Source organism: Paramormyrops kingsleyae, chromosome 23, assembly GCF_048594095.1.
Source record: "Paramormyrops kingsleyae isolate MSU_618 chromosome 23, PKINGS_0.4, whole genome shotgun sequence".
NCBI lineage: Eukaryota > Metazoa > Chordata > Actinopteri > Osteoglossiformes > Mormyridae > Paramormyrops > Paramormyrops kingsleyae.
In genome coordinates this window covers 6,327,097-6,350,097 of record NC_132819.1, presented here as the reverse complement: position 1 = coordinate 6,350,097, position 23,001 = coordinate 6,327,097, and the positions used below count along the sequence as shown (strand labels likewise).

The 23,001-nt window shown below is 45.0% G+C and overlaps 1 protein-coding gene across 2 annotated transcripts; it reads right to left on the bottom strand.

Moving 5' to 3' along the window:
• Positions 1-5,327: 5,327 nt before the first annotated feature.
• nt5c1aa (5'-nucleotidase, cytosolic IAa) lies at positions 5,328-17,538 on the bottom strand. Of its 2 annotated transcripts, XM_072705660.1 has the most exons (7): positions 17,058-17,511; positions 15,098-15,142; positions 13,021-13,188; positions 11,600-11,729; positions 8,575-8,697; positions 7,863-8,047; positions 5,328-7,184 (listed from the first exon to the last, which is right to left on the bottom strand). In XM_072705660.1, the coding sequence occupies exons 1-7, from the start codon at positions 17,199-17,201 to the stop codon at positions 6,828-6,830; spliced, it is 1,152 nt and encodes a 383-aa protein (XP_072561761.1). In that variant the 5' UTR covers positions 17,202-17,511; the 3' UTR covers positions 5,328-6,827. The 2 variants fall into 2 exon arrangements, with proteins under 2 accessions (XP_072561761.1, XP_072561762.1); XM_072705661.1 differs by lacking the exon at positions 15,098-15,142 and having other exon boundaries at positions 17,058-17,538.
• Positions 17,539-23,001: the final 5,463 nt, after the last annotated feature.

Here is a 23,001-nt window from a genome sequence, read left to right as displayed (position 1 = left end):
GCGACGCGGGACCAGAGGGACTGTATGATAATCGATATCCCATCCGTGCTGCCGCTCGCCCTCCCGCGGAAACCATGACAAACCCCCCCTTCTCTTTTTCTCCCTGTAAAACTCAAACGGTAATTGGCATAATATTGTTCTAATGGTTGCGGTCAGCATTACCGAGGTCCCGTCAAGCATTTAGCACAACTTAAGGAAGGACATCAACCCCATAACAGCAAACCTAGCTATTGAGTTCCATCAGGAAACATTTATCCGTGGTTTCCTGCGGCATATTTAAGAACAGTAATTTCAGCCTATAAAACGTAAAGGTGCCGCAGCCGATTAGCGTTTTGTTTCTTTGTCCTCCCTGTGATGGACTGGCTTCGCATTCAGTCTCCTGCCAGATTTGCAGGGCTACCAGCTCTCACGTATCTGGCGTGACCCTCGTGCAAAAAAATCTCACAGTAAATCTATAGGCCTAACATTCCATTATAAAATTAAAATTAGCTACATCAAGGGCGTTGGGGTAGTTTGCAAACCATACAGACTATTTACAAGGTAATAAAACTGTTACATACATGTTGTTGTAAATGTTTATGCGTGTGTGCGCAGGCTTGTCTCGAATTGTAAATCTCACGCCAGCCAACTGACCAAAGCTGGCAACCTTGGGTTCACTGAGACCCTGGGCTGCGTTACCTCTGGAGGTGCAATGTGTACTGGCTACCACCCCTCGATCCCAGGCATACTAAATAAACAGTGAGTTCTTGTGCAGAGATGTTTTCTGTTATGAATGTATTTCCTTGTCCAGTGCCGCTAAGCCACCGGCCCTCCCGGTTATCAGCTGCCGTTGTGCTCGCCGGTCTTTTATTCCGCATGCAGCAGCGCGCCTGTCCCGGCGATAAATTATTCAACATCGGTACAGGCCCTCGCGTGCGTCCCGGGCGAGCGTCACGATGTCGCGGGCGTGTCGGGCACGCCCTTACCGACACCCCGCCGCTGTCGCCATCCCAGACGCCGCGGAGATCGCTAGGTCTGACACACCGGCGCAGCGCTACCCCGTACGCTGATAAACCGCCTCCGGCTGCATGACGACTTCTGTGTAAATGCAATTAAATGTTGCGCAGGCGACAGGCGCGGGCGCTGCGCGGTGCGCCGGGTGCGGGGCTGAGACGCGGACTTGCATTAAGGGAGGGATGTTAAATTGAACCCAGCACAGCAGCACAGTGCATCCCCCAGGCTGAACACAACTGCTCTGGGGCATATAAATGCCCGCATGCATGAGGAATGGGCGCGTGGAGTTTGGGGCGCATTCTCTTTGTATTCAACCCCTTTGACAAGAGCAAGACTATGAATACTGTGAATACATTGTTTATATAAAAAAATGTGTTTGATTTTGCCAGCGGTTCCATGAAAGCATATTATACTGCCCCACCCCCCCCTCCAACTTAGATCAATAGGATTATTTTCCTAATTTTTTAGGGCTGCAGTCACTCAGGGCCCTTGGAATCGCTCCAACTTTCCCCCGCTTTGCGGCGCCCCTGGTTGTCGCCTATAAGCGTTATACAAACGTGGGAGTCGACATTCAGTATGAATGACTTCAGCCATATATGGTCATTCCAGTGCCAGTGATCATTATGTGAGCATTACAGGAATCGTGGAGGCTGTGCGTTATACATGCAGCATATTAAAAATGCCTCAGGAAAGACAGTGATCACAGGCATATTTGACTTGTCTGGGGTTCTATAAGAATATGTCCATTAAAACTGCACCACTAATAACCAGCAAGTGCCTTGTAATCAGCTATAGGAAGCGGAGACACTTGATACGTTCAAATAAAAAGACTCTCCTAGGGCTTTGTTGTTGTTAATCTTTACTCAGGTTTCCGAATAATATATTCTCCCCTATGATATAAATTATACATCATATATTCACCAAGTAACACGGGCGAACAAGTTTGCCAGAAAGCCCCGTCAGTGATGTTCCCCTACTGACATCTGGTGGATACATGTGGAAATACATTTTAATGTTACATAACAGAAAAGCGAAAAAGTGCTGTGATGCCCGGAAGTGTTTCATTAGTGAACTATTACAGACACATAAGAACATACGAAATTTACAAACGAGAGGAGGCCATTCGGCCCATCAAGCTCATTTGGGGAGAACTTAACTAATAGCGCTACACTAGCAGAAAGACTATTCCATACTCTAACTACACTCTGTGTAAAGAAGTACTTCCTCAAATTCGTTTTAAAATGTTCTCCCGCTAATTTCCACTTATGGCCACGAGTTTTACTGTTACAGACACATTAATTAGGAAATTATTTTCTTTCTAATATCGTGGACATGTGGCATCCCCCTCTCCCTTACTGAAGACAAACCCTAAAATCAACAGTCTAAACCATTCATAATGGATAGTCAAGAACATATCTTTCTTCCGAAAAATGACCCGTAGCGAAGATATACATTTTTAAATATGAACACGCTCTCCTTGGCTCATGTTTTTCTCGCCACAATTTTGAAGGTGACTCTCAACACAACTGATTTCCCGACTCTGACACACAAACGCACCTGTTCCATCACCTCCGGACTATTTAATATCTGTTCCTGAAAGCCTATAGTCACACATCTAGGAGTCACACTGGCCCAATACGTTGACACTGCCCTTTTCTCCCCATGAATCACCCAGCAGAGCATTCATAATCAGCTTGAAGAGCTGAACTGCCATCTTTTCAAGAACCACCGAAGGGCTGTTTTTGTACCTCATCGGTAAGACCCGCCCCTTTTGCCAGAACCCGCCCCTTTGGCAAACAAGGATACGCTCCTTTGACCAGGACCCATCCTTTTGACTAGGACCCATCCCTTTGGCGAGGACCCACTCCTTTTTCCAGAACCCGCCCCTTTGGCCAGAACCCGCCCCTTTGGCAAACAAGGATACGCTCCTTTGACCAAGACCCATCCCTTTGACCAGGACCCATCCCTTTGACCAGGACCTGCCACTTTGGTGAGGACCCGCTCCTTTGACCAGGACCCGTCCCTTTGGCGAGGACCCACTTCTTTTTCCAGAACCCGCCCCTTTGGCCAGGACCCACCCCTTTGACCAGAACCTGCCCCTTTGACCAGGACACGCCCCTTTGGCAAACAAGGACACGCCCCTTTGGCCAGGACCCATCCCTTTGACCAGGACCTGCCCCTTTGGCAAACAAGGACACGCCCCTTTGGCCAGGACCCATCCCTTTTCCTATTGACACTGTGCACTGATATTCACCATAATCATCTTTCTTCTAGACTGTAGTGCTTCCCTCTTGCCTGAACTGTTGCCATATGCCATTCGGCTCCGCATTCTGCTCACCCAGAATGTCATTGTGCCTCTTACTGTTGACATAACGCCTTCAGATCTTGCAGTCCTCGGGGTCTCCTTCGCCTTGCTACATCTTGGGCCCCATAAGGCTTTAACACTTTGATCTCTAAGTAACGTCGGATAAAAGCATCTCCTAAATAAACAAGCCTAGATGCACAAACATTTTCGAATAAAACAACACATGTTCTGCATCAGCTCATATAATCAGCAGTGTTGGGCTCACAACAGTAACTGGCTTTCAGTTCCACACAGAAGACGGCTGCTACAGATCTGATGCCAACTTATAACGAATGCAACGTATACCAAAGGACTCCGTGTGGTGGCCTGGCTGTAATATCTGCTGCTTCTGATTTGCTATTTTGATGAAACCGATGAATGAAAGCATTGATTCTGCTTGGACATAAATGATAAAAGTGGCAGTAAAACACCGTGGGACCTTGCACTCCTTAAGCGCATCAGGCATTGTACAATGTGCTGGGAATGGTCACTCTGTGGTTTTGGTGTCACAAATGATTCTGCTCACTGTTGTCCTGCTGGACGGGGAAAGACACACCTTCAGAACCTATTGCCACCATCTTTACCATGTTCAATCTCAATCTTCCAGGAATCCCTTCAGCGGCCCCTAGTGGGGAAGAATTAAAATCTGACATTGTCACCATGGAGGTGAGATTGATTTTGGAGACATCAACAGCACCCATTCTATTCTATTCTATTCTATTCTACAGATCCTATGGCTGCCTAGGAGAAAGGAGATTATGTGCTACATTATAACTTGATCTTCTGATTCTTCTTATATGAAAGTGAATTTGGCCGTCTAGGTCCAAAGGTCTAGGTCTAAAGGTCTAGATGAGGTCAACCATGTGCTATTCTGGTAGCTGCTGCAGGATCCCTCGGGATACACACCAACGTTTCTCAATATTCCCCCCCAACCCTTTCTCTCTGGAGCTTCCTGGTTGGTAACCAGTAAAGCAGACAGCGAGAGGCTGACAGTGTACTCAAGTACCTTGGATCTCGTGGTTGGCTCCTCTTTTTGGCAATCCATACCTCTCACAGGCAAGATGTTCACTTTTGCCAATGTTGCCTCCCTGGAGCAGCTGAAGGAGAAGGTGTTGTGCTATGACCTGGGGCTTTGCAGGTCCAGTGAATGTGCTTCCTCTAACGTCACCTTGACCGGAGCGCATCCACTGCCGTGTGCCACCGTCTGCCACTGACAGAAGCTGCAGGTACAACGAGCTCAAGTCCGAGGTCCCGTTTACTAATGTTGGAGGCGACTATATGTTGGTATGTCACCCTCCTCATCAGAAAGAAGGCCTCACTGCTCCAGGCTGTTCAGCTTTTTGTAGTCTTGTCACGCACAAGAACATTTGGACAGTCTTTAAATGCGGTTTGACAATTTCCCAGTGTTTACTGAACTTCAGGCCATATGCAGAATTTCCTGTTCTGCACTTTGATCAGTCGTACTACAAACGGACTTCGCCTGAGAACAGGGAACTCCTGGGTTTTGGGAGCTTACTCAGTGCCATGAGGGCTTCCGGATCCTTAGCCACTCTCATCTACTTTCATAGCAGCAGAAATAGATTGGCAAAGGTAGGGAAACCTCTAGCACAGGGGTGTCAAACTGCAGTCCTGGGGGGCCGGAGCGCTGTGTAGCTTAGTTCTTTCCCTGTTCCACAACAAATAATTCAGCTCAAGAGCTGTGTGGTAATTAGCTCAAGGAGCTGAATCAGGGGTGTTAAATGAGGGGAAACCCAAAAATGTGCAGGGCTCTGGCCCCCCAGGACTGGAGTTTGAAACAAGTGCTCTAGCACTTTAGAACTTCACTAGAAATAAGTTTCTGAAGTGACATAACATGTCACTTCAGAAAGTTTAAATTTCTGAAGTGAAGGGTTAAAATTCTTCAGATTTTTCCTTTGGGGGGGGGGGGTGCTTTATTGCCAGCTTCAATTGGAAAAAAAAAAAAGTTTTGAGTAATGGCACAAATCCTTACTTACACATTTAGTTGCATTTAATAGTCCCGCATACTACACAACTTCGGAGTACAGTTTAGGTCTTGAAAAATAAGGGATTCTTCTCCACATTTCATCACATGAACACCATGAAACAGTTTACATGAAACTCTCAAAAACCAAATCAAAAGAAAAGTAAGATATCACATACTAACTCGAAATAAACACTTGGGAGAGAAAGTTTAACCCTGGGGGGGGGGGGGATACAATGGTAAATAAGAAAAGATTAAATTGAAAGAGGTGAATCTTTTCAGTGGGGCAACGTCTACAGTAATATATACCACTGGTAAATATGTAAACATGGAGAGTAGCGGGGTGGAAGGGTGGAGGGTAAAGGATCGACATCGGCAGGACCAGCCCAAGGCGTAAGCGGACTAAGCTGCTGCTAAAGACCCAGCGACCACCAGGGGGCGCCCCATCTAACCAACCTGTCAGAATGGGAAGGAAGATGACGAGTGACAACTAGGCCCATCGAATTTTACTTGGGGCGTCAGAAAGGGTTTCGGCCAGCCCTGAATATCGGGATGCTATTTCTGGAAGGCTAGGGGTCATATCTGCGTAACACATACAGCAGCGTTTCCTCCCCAACAAAAATACCAAAAAGACAGCGTTTGCACTATCGACAGGACTTTAAAATAACACCTTTCAGGCACTTACAGTAATAAAATGAAATACCAATACTTATATAGTCTCCAAAATATTCTCAGTGTTTTTATATGAAAACGATATGGCTATAAGTAGCTGGAAGCCTTATCTCCAGCCAATGGCTCAGTAGAAGTTCCTCCCCCTTCTGAGGCAAGGTTAGGACGTGTCCGTCATCCAAACACAGCTATGCAGACCATAGGTTGCCATGGTACCCACAGCAGGAGCCTCACCTGCCCCAGACAGACCAGTTAGGTTTATTTCAACAGTATCAGCTTAATCCTCTAAAAAACTGCAATATATGTTATACTTGCAGAATATGTGACTGCATACGATATGGCATAAATCTCCTTAAGGTACATCCACTGTATCTGCAGACTAGACATAGAGTCTTCAAAAAGGATGACTGATCTTATTGACTAGGATTAGATTGCAGTTCCTCCTTTGGTTGAAATCTATTTTTTAACAGTAACAGTAAAAAAAAAAAATAGCTACATATAGCAAAATCAGGTTTTCTTCTTCACTAGTGTAGTGCACAGTGTGTCGACCTTCTCTGTGATCTCCAGGTTCAGTGCCGGTGGATCTGCACAGCTTTGCACGTGGCAGCTCGGTCTCCGGGCGCTAGAGCAATCATGTGACCCCGTGGGCCTCCGATGGAAGTTGGGGGGGTGGGGGTTACAGGAAGCTGCCACAAAGCTTATGCCATGCTGTGTTTGTGTTTTCCGCCCTTGAAAAAGTGCTGTTTATAAAAAATATAATATAGTAACGATAAAAAAGAACGTAAAGTCTGTAGCCTAGATACTGGAGATTCTGAACATAATCCCTGGGCTCCCCCCCACCTATTTGGCCTTGCCCATGTCCTTCTTGTGGGGGTACTTCTGGGCGATGCCATAGGGTACGTGGGCAGCGATGGTGCCCATCTCCGCAGCCCCTTTCACGTGGAACATCTGATCGTCGAAGTAGATGTGGGGCCGAATCTTCTCCAGCATGGGCCCCTTGGGGGCCCCGGCCAGGAAGAGGGCCTCGTCCGTCTCCAGTCCCCAGGCGCGCAGCGTCTTGAGCGCGCGGATTCCTGAGCTGGCGGCACTGCGGGCCGTCACCAAGTAGGTGCGAATAGGACAGTCCAGCCGGTGGCCCTTGGCGTAGAACTTTTTCTGGAGCTTGCCCAAGGCTTCCAGGAAGCCCTTCAGCGGCCCCTAGTGGGGTAGAATTAAAACAGCACTTGGCAGTGAATTGTCAGAACCTTGTGTACACTCCCAGGCACAAGGCAGCTTTAGGAGCATTGAGATTTTATGGATGTGTGTACAAATACAGACGTCAGTGTGTAGACAGAAATCTTAAGGCCAAGAACATAATCAGAAGGTGAGTAACTTCATGTAGGATTATGATTGACTGCGTGTTCTCCATGTGTTGTGTTGAAAAACATGCAGTTAGGGAAACTGGAATCTATAAATTGCCTATTCTGTCCTGCAAAGACATGCAATTTTGGTTATAAATCAATTTTGATAAAATGATGCAGTTACATCGTTTGGCCTTGGTGTGGCAGTGTGCATGTTCATCCTGTGATGCATCCTGTGCAGGGTGTCCCTGCCTTGTTCCCTGTGCTTCTGGGACAGGCTTCAGGCTCGTTAAGACAAATTACTGGATAAGCCGTTTTGGAAGATGGATGGATTACTTAAGATTTATGTTGCTAAAAATAGAACGCTGCACACGAAAAAAGGCATCAATACAGAAGGTATTTTAGAAAGTGTAATGTTAGGAGGTTATGAAAGCCATCCACATGCAAATGCATAAGCAAATGACTCAAAAAGTAGTCACACTCGAGCTATTCAAAATTCAGGCGGTTTAAAAAGACGTATGTGCGCTCAACATACGTGATCGAGAAGCTTGTTTTCGTGTTCCTTCTCATGCTCGAAGAACTTGTCGAGGCCGTGCGCCTTGTAGATACGCTCGGACTCGTCGGAAAAGAGAACGGCGTCGCCATCGAATGCGACTCGCAGCTGGGTCTCGGACACCTCCGTCAGCTTGTCCGGCGTGAACATGGTGGCCGCCGCGATGCCTGGGGGAACGCGGGCAGAAAAACGCTCAGCACTGGGGGGCTGACTAACGCAGAGCCAGAGACCAGTGCTGGCACAGTCCTGTTTTTTTAGTTCAATTATTATTTTAATTTGATTCTCCATTTTCTTTAGCTTTAGTATTCAGTGTCGTTTTATTTGTTTTTGTGGAGTGCTGTTAGCCATTTTTATGGTTGAAATACTACATAGAAGAGGCCCAAAGCATTGCATTGCATTTCCTCAAATGATTTTCATCAAAGAGGAAAGATAAACAGATCATTCCTTTGGCAATATTAGCCATGTAGAAATATCAATCGTTTTCATTGAGTGTAATTCTTAAATTTTATTTTCGTATCTTATTTCATTAATGATAATAACCCTGCCACAGACTGGTTTACAATATAGTGATGCTTTCCCTTAAAGGTCCCTTAAGGTTACCTGATACTCATTGGATGCTGCTGGGTCTGCCCCAGCAGGGGTTTATGGGACAGTCAGGGTTACTGGAACCGTGGACTGGGCACACTGGGCTCACCTTCCGCCAGTGCCTCTCGGACCTTCTCCGAGTCTGCAGACAGGTAGAGGTTGGTGTGGAAAGCCTTCAGGTACCCGATCGGACTGCTGCCCCCGGTCATGCAGAAGCGCTCGATGAACAGATCTGTGGAAACATGCCTGTGATCATCCAGTTGGTCCACCATGGTGACCACAACAACTAAAAGTCATTTTAGGGAACGGCTCCCTGTCACCCAAAAACAGGATCCTTCAGCAATTTAGGGCAGAGCTGGCAGATCAAATTTTGAAAGACATTTAGTGTTTAATTATTATAAATGAGAAAAACCATCCATTTTTTATGACTGTATATTCAGGCGTGAGGCAGGAGACACCTGCAAGTGCACAGACCCCCGGTGAAAGCTGATTGGCTCCCAGAGTGCCCCCTCCTCTGTCACTCACAGATTCAAAACATATGATTGGCTAATGATAAGGTTGGTCCCACTGTATCAGTTATGACCTCTTTCATGCCCCCCACCTTAAAATAATCCTAGAATCACTCATCAGGATGTCAGTCCATCGCAGGGCACACATATGCTGTGGAGACTACCATCACAGGGCAGACCCAGGACACGCTGATGTCTCCCAGCTGACCTGTGGATGGATGGATGGATGGATGGATGGATGGATGGAATGTCCCCAGTGGTCTCCCAGAAAGCTCAGTGGGCTCGTGTTTGAAGGCGGCTCCCTCCTCAGGCCGCTCCAGCCTCCTGCAGAGTCTCGCACGCCAGAGGAGCCCGAGGCTGACGCACATGAGGTCGGTGGTGGTGTGCGGGGGTCAGAGAAGCCACCCCCCTCCCAGGACCACGCACCCCCCCCCGGGGAGAAAGCGGAGCTCAGCGAGACCCCGTGTGCCTTTCTGACCGCGGTTCGCTCAGTGGGAACTGAGCTGGGGAGAAGCAAATGAGGCCATATAGTGCCCCTATAGGCCAGAAATGTAGTTACTATTAAGCCCCTGAATTATCATTTTACCAAGCTGCTTAGTGCATGGAATTATAAAGTTTGAAAAAGTACAGAGAGCATACACAGGGTGTACAAAGAGCATACGCATTTCAAACCGAGAACATACCCAGGGCATACAGATGGCGTACTTAGGACATACAGGGGACTTACAAAGGGGGTACTCAGGACATACCCATTTCATACCGAGAACATACCCAGGGCATACAGATGGCGTACTTAGGACATACAGGGGACTTACAAAGTGCGTACTCAGGACATACCCATTTCATACCAAGAACATAACCAGGGCATACAGAGGGTGTACTTAGGACATACAGGGGACTTACAAAGTGCGTACTCAGGACATACAGAGAGGATGCCTAGGACATTTCCAGAGCATAACCAAGTCGTACCCAGGACATACAGGAAGCATACTCCTGGCATACAGAGGGCATACCCATTTCATACCAAGAACATACCCAGGGCATACAGATGGTGTATTTAGGACATACAGGGGACTTACAAAGGGTGTACCCAGGACATACAGAGAGGATGCCTAGGACATTTCCAGAGCATAACAAAGTCGTACCCAGGACATACAGGAAGCATACTCCTGGCATACAGAGGGCATACCCATTTCATACAGACAGTGTATCCAGGACATTCAGAGGGTATACCCAGAACATACAGAGAGTGTGCCCAGGACATACCCAGGGCAAACAAAGAATGTACCTATGGTACACAGAGATCATGCCCACGACATACCCAGAGAATACAGAGGGATTACCCAGGGCATTCAGAGGGCGCACCCAGAGCAGACAGGGAGTGTACCCTGGACATACCTACAGGGTGTTTCTTGCCTTGAAAATGAATGACTTTCCTTATGTGTAACAATTGTGCACTAATCCTCTTTTGTGATTCGAGAGCTGGAAGTTTACCCTGAATTGCTTTGGAATAGTTTCATAAAGGGATAAAATCTTTTAAATGACTTTAAATAGAGCACATATTTATGCTACTGGTTTAGCGAATGCATTTTGTCCCACAGGGGTTAGTGTTGTGCTGGAGGCACCTGCTCAGATCAGCTGTCTGCTCAAGCCACGGGAACAGAACTGGGGAAGAAAAACACGGCCGGCGGCCTCCTTTACTGACCGCACACTTAGACGCCTGCTCCGCTAAGCCTGAATCGTCCAGATGGGCTCCGTAGCCCCTCAGGGGTCAATGGAGCGGTCAGGAACTCGCCCAACCCGTAGGCTTGTGGAGGACTTCAGGCCTCCAAATGAGAAGCAGCGTGGAAGTTCTCAGGCCATGCTACTGTTGCGTGCTCTAGCCATCGAAACCCCTTTGTTATATTACCCCTCCCCCTGTCCATAAATGGAACAACCCCCCCTATCTTTTCATCTTCACAGCAGTGGCCTTTTCGTGCAGAGGTGCGATGGGCTTGAGGTCGCCGGGTCTGCTCCACAGAGACAGCGGGGTGCGCATTTCGGCTACTCTCACACAGAACAAAGCTATGGCCACCAGGGAAGCGGGATCACAGGAAGAGGCAGGAAGCTAGACATGGGGTCACAGGTCACAGTGTTTGTGTGGGAAGGACAGGCCCAGTTGTTCTGGAAGCCCCAGAGTCAACGTGTGTAGCTCATAGCGAAGTTTTCCATCATCATGACGACGTTTGTGAACGTATCCATGGCAACAGTGAGTATGCAAGTAAACAAGTAATCCAGGTCCCTTACAGGTCATTTATAAAACAGGTATCTTATTAGCGCATGTCAATTAATATTATAGCTTCATCATGCAATAACATACCGAGGATTGTAGAGTATTCACTACATGCTGTTTCTGTTATGATGCTTATGTGTGATGTCATGAAATTAAGTAAAATGTATGTTGCTCATTTCCAAAGCTAATTAATGCAATTTTAGCCTAAACAGTAATGTTGCGGAATCTGATCATAACTAAACGGTAAAAAAACAGGAACCAGATCATTCATGGTTTGTGCCGTAACAGCAAGGTGACAGAACAGGATAGCGATGGGCAGTTTGGGACATTGCGAGATAACGTGCTGAACTCACTGTGGTAGTTGATGGTGTTGATGAGCCTCACCCCCACGTGGGCGTGGTTATAGGTCACCAGGACGATGTCGAAGAGCTCCTCGCTGTCGGGGTAGAGATCTCTGAGCCGCGTGTTCACCGCCTCCAGGGCCTGGGGGGGAACAGGGCAAAATGGGGGTGTGCAGTGCTGAAGTTCTTACTCTCCATAAGAAATTCACAAACGCACTCTGACGTGTGCACAATGTCCTGCTACAGGTTCGCCAGTAATAACAAAGAGCACTGAAAAACATTCACATATTATTGTCCTGTGTATTCAGAGAATACAATGAAATCCTTGTGCTATGGAATCTGTCCTACAATTACATGTAGGACGTGTTGAAGGACAACGCTGTTGTTCACCAAGACTGCAGTGCAACATCAGACGATGCAGTGCAAGGACCTAAAAATACAATAAGCTAGTATGATACAATAAAGCAGCACTAACTGGCTAGACTCTCACTGCTTTTCCTGTCACCTTTGGACTCTTTCTAATAGCGTTTATTTAATAATCTGCCTCATTCTGTTTTGCACATACGCATGGTATCATGTGTACACCTGTTTGCACATGAACACTCCCACTTCAGTTACCTTCTTACATAACCTCATCTCTTTTATCTTTTTTGTCTTTATACTTGTAATTTTTATCTTTGGTATTTCTCAGCTCTGTTTGTTGTTTAATCTTGCACGGTGAGAACTATGCCGTAGTATAACTTTCCTTCGGATGAATTAGGTTTTTTATCTTGTCTTATCTTAACAGTACAATGGTAGTGCAGTCGTCCAAGGAAAGTGCATGAAACCAATGTAATATTGTGCCATCTGAGATTGCACAACATCCACGGTCAGGCCAGGTCAGAAATACTACCATGGCATCATAATTCATAATTCTCTGTACATTTTGGCTGAATTGCTGGTGATCCACCACCTGTATTTGCTGAAAACCTCTTACACTGTATCATACACATTAATCTTCTAAACCACTGTTCTTCCACTGTAAGCTGTTTACAGTCAAACCCACTGCACAGTCCAAGTGAAAGGTTGCATGATATGTACAGCATATTTATTTGTTTGTTTATTAATTATCGCCTTGTGTGTTTATGTCATCATCATCATCAATGACCTGCTTGTCTTATTCAGAGTTGTGGGCATCCGGATCTCGGAAGCTACGGGCACAAGGCAGGGAATAACCCAGGACGGGGCGCCAATCCATCGCAGGTTTTATGTCGTCTTACGTGGGAAGCCATGTTTAAGGTCTCAGACAAATGCTGTTTTGTTTCACTGTATGGCTGACAGTAAAGTTTGACTTAACGTAACTACGTGACCTAGCAGTTGATGCTGCTCACTGCTTTGCCCGGCGGCTGAGGTCAGTGTGCTTGTGTGCAGCTATGTGCATGAACATCGGTTACCTTGATGAAGGGGAAGGCAGGCCCAGGTGCAAAGGGCTCCATCTCGTGCTCCACCTGATAATTAAGGTACTCCTCCACCCCTTTCTCCCGAAACACTATGTCCTCCTTCTCCGTCCTGAAGAGCACCCGTGATGACACAGCGATGGTGACAGCATTTTCTGGCTTAGGCTGGGGGGGGGGAGGGTGCAAGGGGGTCAGTGAGGAACCAACCGAAAGCCCCGACACATCTCTCCTGTCCCTGATCCGTGCCAAACAGTGCTGGGTCAGCAGATGACCAATGATAGGTGAGAAATTGCATGTCACCCTGTCAACACGTATTGAGGCCTCTGTGGAACTGTGTATAACTGAAAAGAAAATTGCAGCAGATCAGCACTATCAAATAACTCATAGGCTTACTCCCCAGCCAATCAGAGTTTACTCAGTCATTAGCCGCGCCCATACTATCCAGCCAATCAGAGTTCATTCTGTCATTAACTCCACCCTCGTTACCAGCAAGTTTTGTGTCTCCATCTCTGCCAGGTCCTCAATCAAGATTCTCCGGGCAACTTTTGAAAACTTACTCAATCCATGGGATATGTTGTAAAGAAAATTTCTGTGGACTTGTGTGAGTTTTGTAAATTTATCGAAAGCTCTTCATTGAGCTACATGCGGACTGAGTGAGTTTTGGTTCCCAATACTAACATGTGATGAGTAAGCCTGACTTTAGGTAATTGGCTGTCTCATCTCAAACACAACAAAAAAAAGGAATTTGGGAAATTTGTTATTTAATCACAAAGTGGCTCGCAGGGCACCTCTGTCAAGAAACATGACTCGCTATGTCAAAAATAGCCTTGAGTATTTAGTGTATCTTATATAAAATTTCCTAGGGACGGTGGGCACAGAAGATTTATTTCGTCATGATCCTCGGAGGACCCCAAGAGCAGGATACCTCCAGAGACCACTTTCCCAGATGCTCAGTGGTGTCCCGAGTGCCACGGGTGTAAAACGAGACCGGCGGTGACCAGGGCAGAAGGGGGTAAAAGGGCAAGCTGGACATTCCAAATGGGGCAACCAACAGCTCGTAAGTCATCCAGCACGGGGCGGCCCTGGGGGGGCTAATTATAGATGTGCTGCCACACAAAGCAAGGCTGCGGGGGGGTGGGGTGGACGTGCATGGGACCAAACAGACACACTCACAACCGCTACCTTTAATATCACCGTCATCAGCAGCTGAGCCGCTCGCTATATCCCATAATCGGATGGTGACACCTACCCTCGTACCCGCTCCACCAGCTGCACTTACCTAATCTTATCTTTTTCACCATTTCCCTGGGGCTGTTAGTACATGTTCTGAGTCAGTATTTTTACATTTGTAATTTTTATTCAACCATTACATAGGATCAAGTAAACCAGAGATTCTCAAGCTATTCCATCCCCGGGTCCAATAAGAAAAAAAAATACATAAATATATGTGTTTGTGTATGTAAGCATTTTTTTTTTATTCAAGGAGGAGCTCTGAGTTGCAAGCAAGCAAAAAAAGCAGGCAAGCAGCCAGTTTATGCTCTGTGTTTGCGATGCATTATTTTGTCCCACTGTAGCCCGGTGGGTCTCTGACCATGGACGGGCATTGGTGCCGGTCCACAGCCCGTAGTTTGAGAAATACTAATCTAAACCATGCCTGCTAATTGTTTTTAGCTACACAGAAACATTTTTATACATTATGTCATGACCAAACTGATGTTATTAAAATGCAGTCCTGGAATAGGTGGTATCCCACATTATAATTCAGATGTTTTTTTAATGAAGGTGATTGTGCAAAATACACACACACACACACACACACACATATCACACATAAATATATATATGATCAGCGTCAGTGAAAAAACTCATATATAATGCAATGCATTTTCAGCTTGTTCAGCCGTTATAATATGCAAACATTTTCAACAAGGCTACAGGTCACAGGTTTTCACTACAGTATGCACTAACATAAAGAATTAATGTCCACTCCGCATGCATTTACTCCACACTGGTCATGTGACACGCTTATCAAACATGGCACGGATGTTTCCGGATGCTCCCTAGTGATACTTACAAAGAAGATGCCTCCCTCCACCTTCCTGGCTCGCCGCACCACACCCTTCATGAATGGACAGGTGAGATCAGAATGGGGCCGTCACTTACTGAATGTTCACGCCTGACTTGGACAACTGACAATTTTCAATTGTAAAGAGCCATGGAGAATGTGTTAGCTGCTGGGATTTGATGTCATTTTAGGTCAATACTTAGATATAATCTACATACCAGCTGAACTAAACACCATGGAGCACAAAACTGATGCATCTAGTAGAATATTTTTAAGGTAAGCATTCGGATATTTCATACTATTTTAGGAGACAGAGAAAATAAATCACGTGCTAGATTCCCTTGACAAGACATTTGATCAGTGGATGGACAATTTGAATTACAGCCTTACATTGTCAATGCACTTTCATATCCACCAACATGAGCTTAACTACAGAATCATAACGGGTTTTCAAGAGGCCATGACTGGAACTGCCTGCCATATCTTCTCCAATTTCAAATGCACGTCCTCATTTAATGAAGTTCATCTGGTTAAGTTTCATGTAGATCTAATACATTCAAAAATATACATAAATTATTACAAATGTCATACATAAATACATTATCCAGAGAGAGCGTGTTTAGCCTATAGGCCACAGATAGAGTACAGGAGAAACTATGCTCAAGTAAGAGACAGGTTAGACATGACAGTGTTCTGTTAGAGGGAAGGTCAGGTGGAACAACATAAATCTTAGGGTTGGTTATTTGCACGTCCATTTATAACTGCCAGTCCTGACTTAGCAGTTATCGAAACACGTAAGCAGATCATTGAACTAGGATAACTGCTAATGAAGTCACTTGTGAGTCAGACATATTTAGTACTGCAAAAATTATGGGGGAATTGTTGCACTGAAACCTGATCCTAGGTAGGGTGTTGCTTGTTTGTGAGAAATAGCAGTACAAAATTAGAATGGAAATCAAAGGAGAAAACACACACAGACAACTGTTATGCAGCCAAGAGATGGTGCCCCATGTATGTCTGGAATATAGTGGACAGTGAAGAGGTTGTGGCTATTTATAGAGCTGGAAGGTGCCAGTGCAGTGGGAAAAGCACTGGATCGACTTCCATGCAACTTCCATCCTACAGAGTACACATTGTGTCATAAACAAGCCATCTCGTTCCATGCAGAATCAAGTTAACTGCTTATTTCAAATATCGACTTAAGGGTTCAACTGTAACCCGGACCTGCAGTAAGACAGAAGAGTCACTCCAAAGTTAGACATGTCACAAGCATATTAGAGGTATGATTTGTTTATATATATATTTGTTTGTTTGCTTGATTATGGCTACTGACAATGTGTTGGATCATATTTTCCACCAAGACAGACATGAGTGAAAAACGTGCATTTTCTGGCATGTTTTGATTGAGTGTGATCCCTCTCGCCTTCACCACTCTAAGCTGCACCTGATGCAGCTCAAATGGCATTAACTCCCCACTTATAGCCCTGTGTTTACTGAGCTGCCCGGCTCTGACCCTGGGGCTGCTGTCGTTGGTGTTTCCTGGACAATAACAACAGCCCTCCAGTCAGAATTCAGGATGCGGATCGATAAGCACCTCAGACAGCCAATTGCTGCCCAGTGCCGACCTAGGTCACCGACATTTTTACATTAATCACCACAAATCCTATGAGGACCCTGTCACAATCTCCACTGGACAATGTACGCCAAAAAATTAAATATGTGCTATGGAACATGAATCATAGCCATTGGTGTTTCTGTTTCATGGAATAGCTATACAAACGGATGTAAATGGTGTGAGGATTATGCTCCACAACGCGTGTTCAGAATGTAAACAATCGTTTTGCAATCTCCCTCAGCTCCCTCCATATTCCTCCTCACCTGCTGACCACGTGGGACAACCTCAGGGACTGTTGGCTTTGAAAGATGACCACAGAATCCAGCAACAGACAGGGTTTTGCGTCAAACTCACCGAGTTCTTGGTAGAAGCGTTCTGGTGGTATAACCCCTTTGGCTCTTCCCATGAGCTCAGGCTGTCCCCATTTGTGGTGGCATTGACAGCCGGGCATGGTCCGGCCTCCTGAGCAGTGGCAGCATTCACTGAGTCGAGGCTCATGGTCTCTCTGTTTACTCATTCACCGTCTTTCAGATGCCTCCTACCGTGTCTTGGAGAGCTCTGCTTGTTGTCCACTCTTGCTCTCTAAGCCCTCAGTCTCAAGGCCCCAGAATTCCCGTGGAAGGTCTTCTAGTGTCCTCCTTGACTCCAAAGCAGGGAAAGGTTTTCTCTTTTTAAGAAACCAGGATGTAAGGGGATAGACTCTGCCTGCGTCCTGACGTCTGTGGCTGCCTGGTCTTGTCCTTCTAGGCTGCTATCTGCTCCCTCTGTCGCATGGTGGCAATGCCGTCACACTCTCTCTCTCTCTCTCTCTCTCCCTCCCACTCTCCGTGCTGCAATGAGACGCTCGCACACGCACTCAATGCAGTGGCAACCTGCCCAGTTTTTAACTCCATGCTGGGAAGCCTCCAGGCAGGCGTGTGGTGTAGTGCGTATTTACAGGCTTTCGCCAACAACCATCAAACAATCACAGACATGCTCTCCAGACAGCACTCATCTTGCTCACACTGACCAATCATAGCCCATAGTTCATACGAATCGGCTGTCACATGGGGCTTCATTGTGCTGTAGTTAATCAGAAACGTCCCCCTCTCGTCATTGTGCTTTACACCGACGTGTCACTATAAAAGGTCCGAGGCACTTCCGGTTTACTGCATGACTTACAAACTGTCTCATCTAATACAATAAAGATGGTTTAACTATCTGAATGTCATGCGACAGCAGACTGTCAGTGGTTGTACAATTGTTTTGCTGAGAAAAGACGGAGGGATGTGCGTAGTGCTTTTCTGCTGAAACGTGTCAGCAAAATGCTTAATCTTTGTGAGGATGTTACCTTGGAATTTTGAGAAATTCACCACTTAAAGACGATCTTCAATTTTCCTGGACACTGCTTTGGTAATCATCAAGTTCTGTTTTCACTTTACAAGCATTTACACAAAATATATTATCCATTCATCTTCTAACCACATTTTCTGGTCAGAAACGCAGGTGGGGGGGTGGGGCCTATTCCTTCCAGCATGGGGCATGAGGAGGGGTACACCCTAGACGGGATGCCAGTCCATCACAGGGCACAGCATATATGCAGAAACACACTCATATACTATGGGAAATTTAAACCCCAGTTACCTTTAATGTATGTCAGTGGGCTACAGTAGGAAACCCATAAGACACAAGGTGGACTTTGTTGTCCAACTGAGAGAAAATATATTCTCAAAAACATTGAGAACAACAGTTTCAAACTTTGTATTGATGCAGAGGGTAGAAGACATCTGGCTGAAGATGACAGTGACAATTTTGCATCATGGTTTGTCAAGCCAGCGATGCTATGACCAGTTGCTAAGCAGCGCTCAGTCTCCCTCCTCAAAAACTGCAGCCCATTGGTCTGCTTCAGTGATGGCAGATCCGCTGCACAAAGTGCTCCTGTCACCATCTTGTGGCCCAGCTGAGAAATTACAAGAGAGCTTTGTGAAAATCAGCATCAGTACTTTGTCTGCTTCTTGGGTGGGCTGTCGGGAAATGCTGCAAAGCTACACACCATGAGTTCTGGCCTGAGTTATCGAAAGTATTATGGGTTACAACTTAGGCCACAAGTTATGAGGTATGGACAGGAGGATGAACTACAGTCAGCAGAAATAGTTGTGGTCAGAACCAGAGGTACAGTATTTACAGTCAGAATTTACAGTGGTGGTTGATCAGGTGACCAACATTCAGCAGCATAAGGAACAGTTATCAGTACAGTCTGTTTTCATAGGTATCTACGCCATCTATGCTTAAGAGTGACAACAGCGATCAGCAGTATATTCTCTGGGCAGAGGCATTAGATGCAAGGTGGGGGGGGGGGGGGGGTGATAACAGCTACATCGGAGAAGGCCATAGATGTCCCCAAAATCAACATCTCATAAACAGCAGCAACAAAAATGACACACAGCTCTTCCATCTGTTTCACAGACATTCATATTTTTAATTCTATATGTATTAAAAATAATTACACATCTCTTTGTTCTATGAGGCATACAAGAACAATAAAAAAAAATTATTGTAACCTGATCATAAAACCAGACGATCACATCACACGATGCAAAACAGAATCATACTGCACAGGCAGAGTGCACACGTATGCAGGGTCTTCCTCACTTCACTATTTGCACTGTTGGATACTTAAATTTATATATAAGAGCGTTTTACTGGAGTACATCAATGCCTGACTGCGTATTCCAAAAGGCATATTGCAGTTACATAATTTTAATGTTCAGGTGGTCGCCTCAGAAGCTAGTCTTTGGTTCATCAACCACAATGGTGTCAGATCACTGGAGACACCCATGGCACAAGGTTACTGCTCAATGCTGTAGTGATGGCCAAATGAAACTTCATGAACCAATTGCTCTATTTTCTGACACCACTAGATGGTGCTCACTGTTCAAAATAGGGCTCAATTCATGCCCAAAAGCAAACCAAGAGTGAGGTAAAAAAAAAATACAGAAAATGGCTCGTGAAGCTTCATTTGGTCATAAGTACAACACACCATTCTCTATGCTCAACTCCAACCTCGAAGCCGGAATGGATGGTTTTGTGAAACCCAGAGATGTCCACTGGAATTAAGATGCAAGGAAAAATCTGGAAAAATGTCAGTGAGATCAAAGCCCCATAAAGGATGACGGAGTCTCACCTCACAACAACCGCAGCAGTTTGAGTTAAAAAAAAAAAAAAACAGCTGCATCTTAAAATCTTAAATATATCCCAAAGATTTGTTTGGTCGGACAGAAATGCAGTTTCACTCTGATTGCAAAACATGTCCTGAAGGTCAAACAATGAATGTTTACCTGCAACAGCATTTGCTCATGATCACTCATGTCAGAGATTTAATTGAATCATTTGGTGATTAAACGAGGGGAGAAGCCATCTTCATTTAATGGAGACCATATCTTTGTTTCAAGATGGCACCCAAGCAAGTGGCATAAAGAAAGAGATATATAAACCACATCATACTCAGAAACATAATAATCATCCCTGGTGCCAGAATCACATTACAAAGTACAGTGTATGTCAACAAAGTTACCACAATTAGATCATTTAAAAAAACAGCGGCTTATCTTGTTATACAGCATAATGCATTCACATACTTGAAGGTAACAGATTTTCTGGTTAACTATAGAAATAACCTGAATTAGACTTGCTACCTATCACTTCACTTCCATTGGCGTACTCGTAACCTTAAAGACACCCCCCCCCCAAAAAAATAAAAAAAAATAAAAATTAATGTCTCTAAAACACATTGGTGTATACATGTACCTAGTGTTATACGTAGCACAAGAAATTAGCATCACACAAAAGCCATCGTTGCAAGAACACCTTACAGCTTAATAGCTTGAAATGCATTCGTGATTTATTACACTTTTGCTGCGTATTTAACAGAATTCGTTAACATCAGACAATACTGGTACTATTGTTATGTATTTAGCTGCATCAACGAGCGACAGTAGAACGGAATTCCGATACCGCGAGTCTGCTTCCGCGGCATTCCTTACGCACAGCTGCGCCTCACACTGAGAGCCCGCCTTTGCGTCCTCTCGGCTGTCAGTACGGGCCAGCGGCCTCCATCGAAGCAGCACAAATATGGACAATAAATAGATACATGCCCCCTTGCTTTCGTACTCGTGTCGTGGGGGGGGGGGGGGGGGCTGACAGTTATTAGGTCATGTGACTGGGAAAAAATAAATACAATTAGCATATCCTTAAATAACAAAATAAAATATTCCTGTACATAGTTAGATGGCCCCATTGAAAAATGCTGAGAATATGAAAATGAATTATCTATGCAATTTCCATCCATTGAGTGATCTGCTAATATTATCCACGTCATTAACATTGATGGTAAAATTGGGTCTGGACATCTTTTAAATATTTTTCCACTGTAAGAACAGGAGAAACAATAAAATCTTCCACCTTCTAAAATATTTTTATATATATATATCTGTGATCACTGCATTATTTACAGTTTAGTAGGTGACTTCTCATATGCACTGCAGTGCTTTCCAGTCCCACAGCATATCACTGTATATACAGCTGTTACAAATGGTTTTGAGCAGATAATTGTTAGAACTCGGTCTAAACAATAACTTATTGGGCGATGAAGCTTACATCGTTTGGCCATAACTTCGACAGCACAATATGTGATCCTGGTCATTTTAATATCCACCATCAGTACACTCAGAAGCTCTAGGCAAAAATTAAACATTTAAACTGCATTTATGCACTTTACAGTATATATCTCAGTCAATCGAAGCTGAAAGAATTTTCCATCACTCTTAGCTGCATCATAAGAACTGAAAGTGTTACATTGGTCACGCTTAATCTGCAGGAGCGTGGAGGTTTTTGGCCTCTTTCCGACTGAGACTGACTTCAAAGAGTTTCGAACCGGTGTAAATAGATTTACCCATGAAAAAAAACAAATTGGATTGGGCGGAGGACACGCTGGAACAGTCCTTTCCAGGGACAACGAGCTGAGGTCGTCCTCCATTTTAAGCAGGAAAATTGACAACCTTGATGAGAGCCAGTTTTCTTCATTCTGCCCCTGGGTGGCGCTGCGATCTAATTTTCTAACAGCAGAAGGGATATAAGCGAATTCATTTCTGTTCTTAATCACTTTTTTAATCGTTTACTTAAAAAAAAATTCTAAACAAAACCAACCCAGCTGTCATTTCTGGATTGCAATATAATGTCGTTCTACACCCCACAACGTTGTTGAGAACTCCCAAAAAATAATAAGAAAAAAATGAATATGCCTAAATAAATAAAGGTGAAGGATTAACGGCGGGAATGTATACACTAACTTCCAGATGGATAATTTGCATGCAAATCTTCAGATGGAATGAAAAATAAAATTATACGCCATGGAGAAATTATATCCTGCCCAGACATAAAAACCGTTTTCTCACATGTGAAACATGTCGATGACAGATTAACCCCCCGGAAACCCGTCCACCCACCATGGAAACTGCACTTATCCCCGGGAAAACAGTGACAGGACGGTCACACGGGTGAACGTGCATGGTACCACCTGCGATGGCTTTTTGACTGACACACAACACACTGGGAGATCGCGAAAGCTGCCGGCGTTTGGTACATACTGCTACGTTATTTGTATGCTCGTATCACAAACGGTGAGAACAAGACACTTTATTACCAGTTATGCTTCTTCAGCAGCGCACACACACACGCGTGCGCACGAGCACGCGCGCACGCACACACTACTCACTCCACATACAATCCCACTCGCGCGCACGCAGACCGCTGCCACTTGTATGAAGAGGACGCGAAATAAGCGTAACATTTACATATACATATTATATATTTATACATTTACCCCATACATCCATCCTCCAGTCGCTTATCCTGGTTAGGGTTGCGGATTTATACATTTATATTCGCACATATTTATATTATCATATACACTTACTTTAAACATTTAACAAAACCAACTGTGCACGGCCCACAGAAGGTGAAGTCTTCTGATACGGGGAGAGACCTAATCCTTCATATAAAATACGTCTGCACAAAGGCCGTGCTTTATCCGGAAATATTCCCATTTTCAGAAATGCGTGTCCCGCATATTTTTTTTTTATCAGTTTTTCTGTTCTTTTTAATCTGCATCGTATACAACACCTTCTACGCACGCCGCACTAACTCCCGGTTATCGTTTAGCTCCAGAATTTCCAATCAGTAGCAATTTGTCTTATATTCTTATTGCACTGATACAAATTGCTTTTTCCCAGTAAGATTGCTTTTTTCCCCTACGTAAGAA

What these genes read in the sequence shown, in the direction of transcription:
- nt5c1aa (XM_072705660.1), bottom strand. Translation starts at nt 17,201, where the DNA reads ATGAGCCTCGACTCAGTGAATGCTGCCACTGCTCAGGAGGCCGGACCA. An exon ending in TGGAGGGAGGCATCTTCTTT is followed by an intron (nt 13,189 to 15,097) that starts GTAAGTATCACT and finishes CCCCCCCCCCAG; the next exon opens with CCTAAGCCAGAAAATGCTGT. An exon ending in CCGAGAGGCACTGGCGGAAG is followed by an intron (nt 8,048 to 8,574) that starts GTGAGCCCAGTG and finishes GCGTTCCCCCAG; the next exon opens with GCATCGCGGCGGCCACCATG.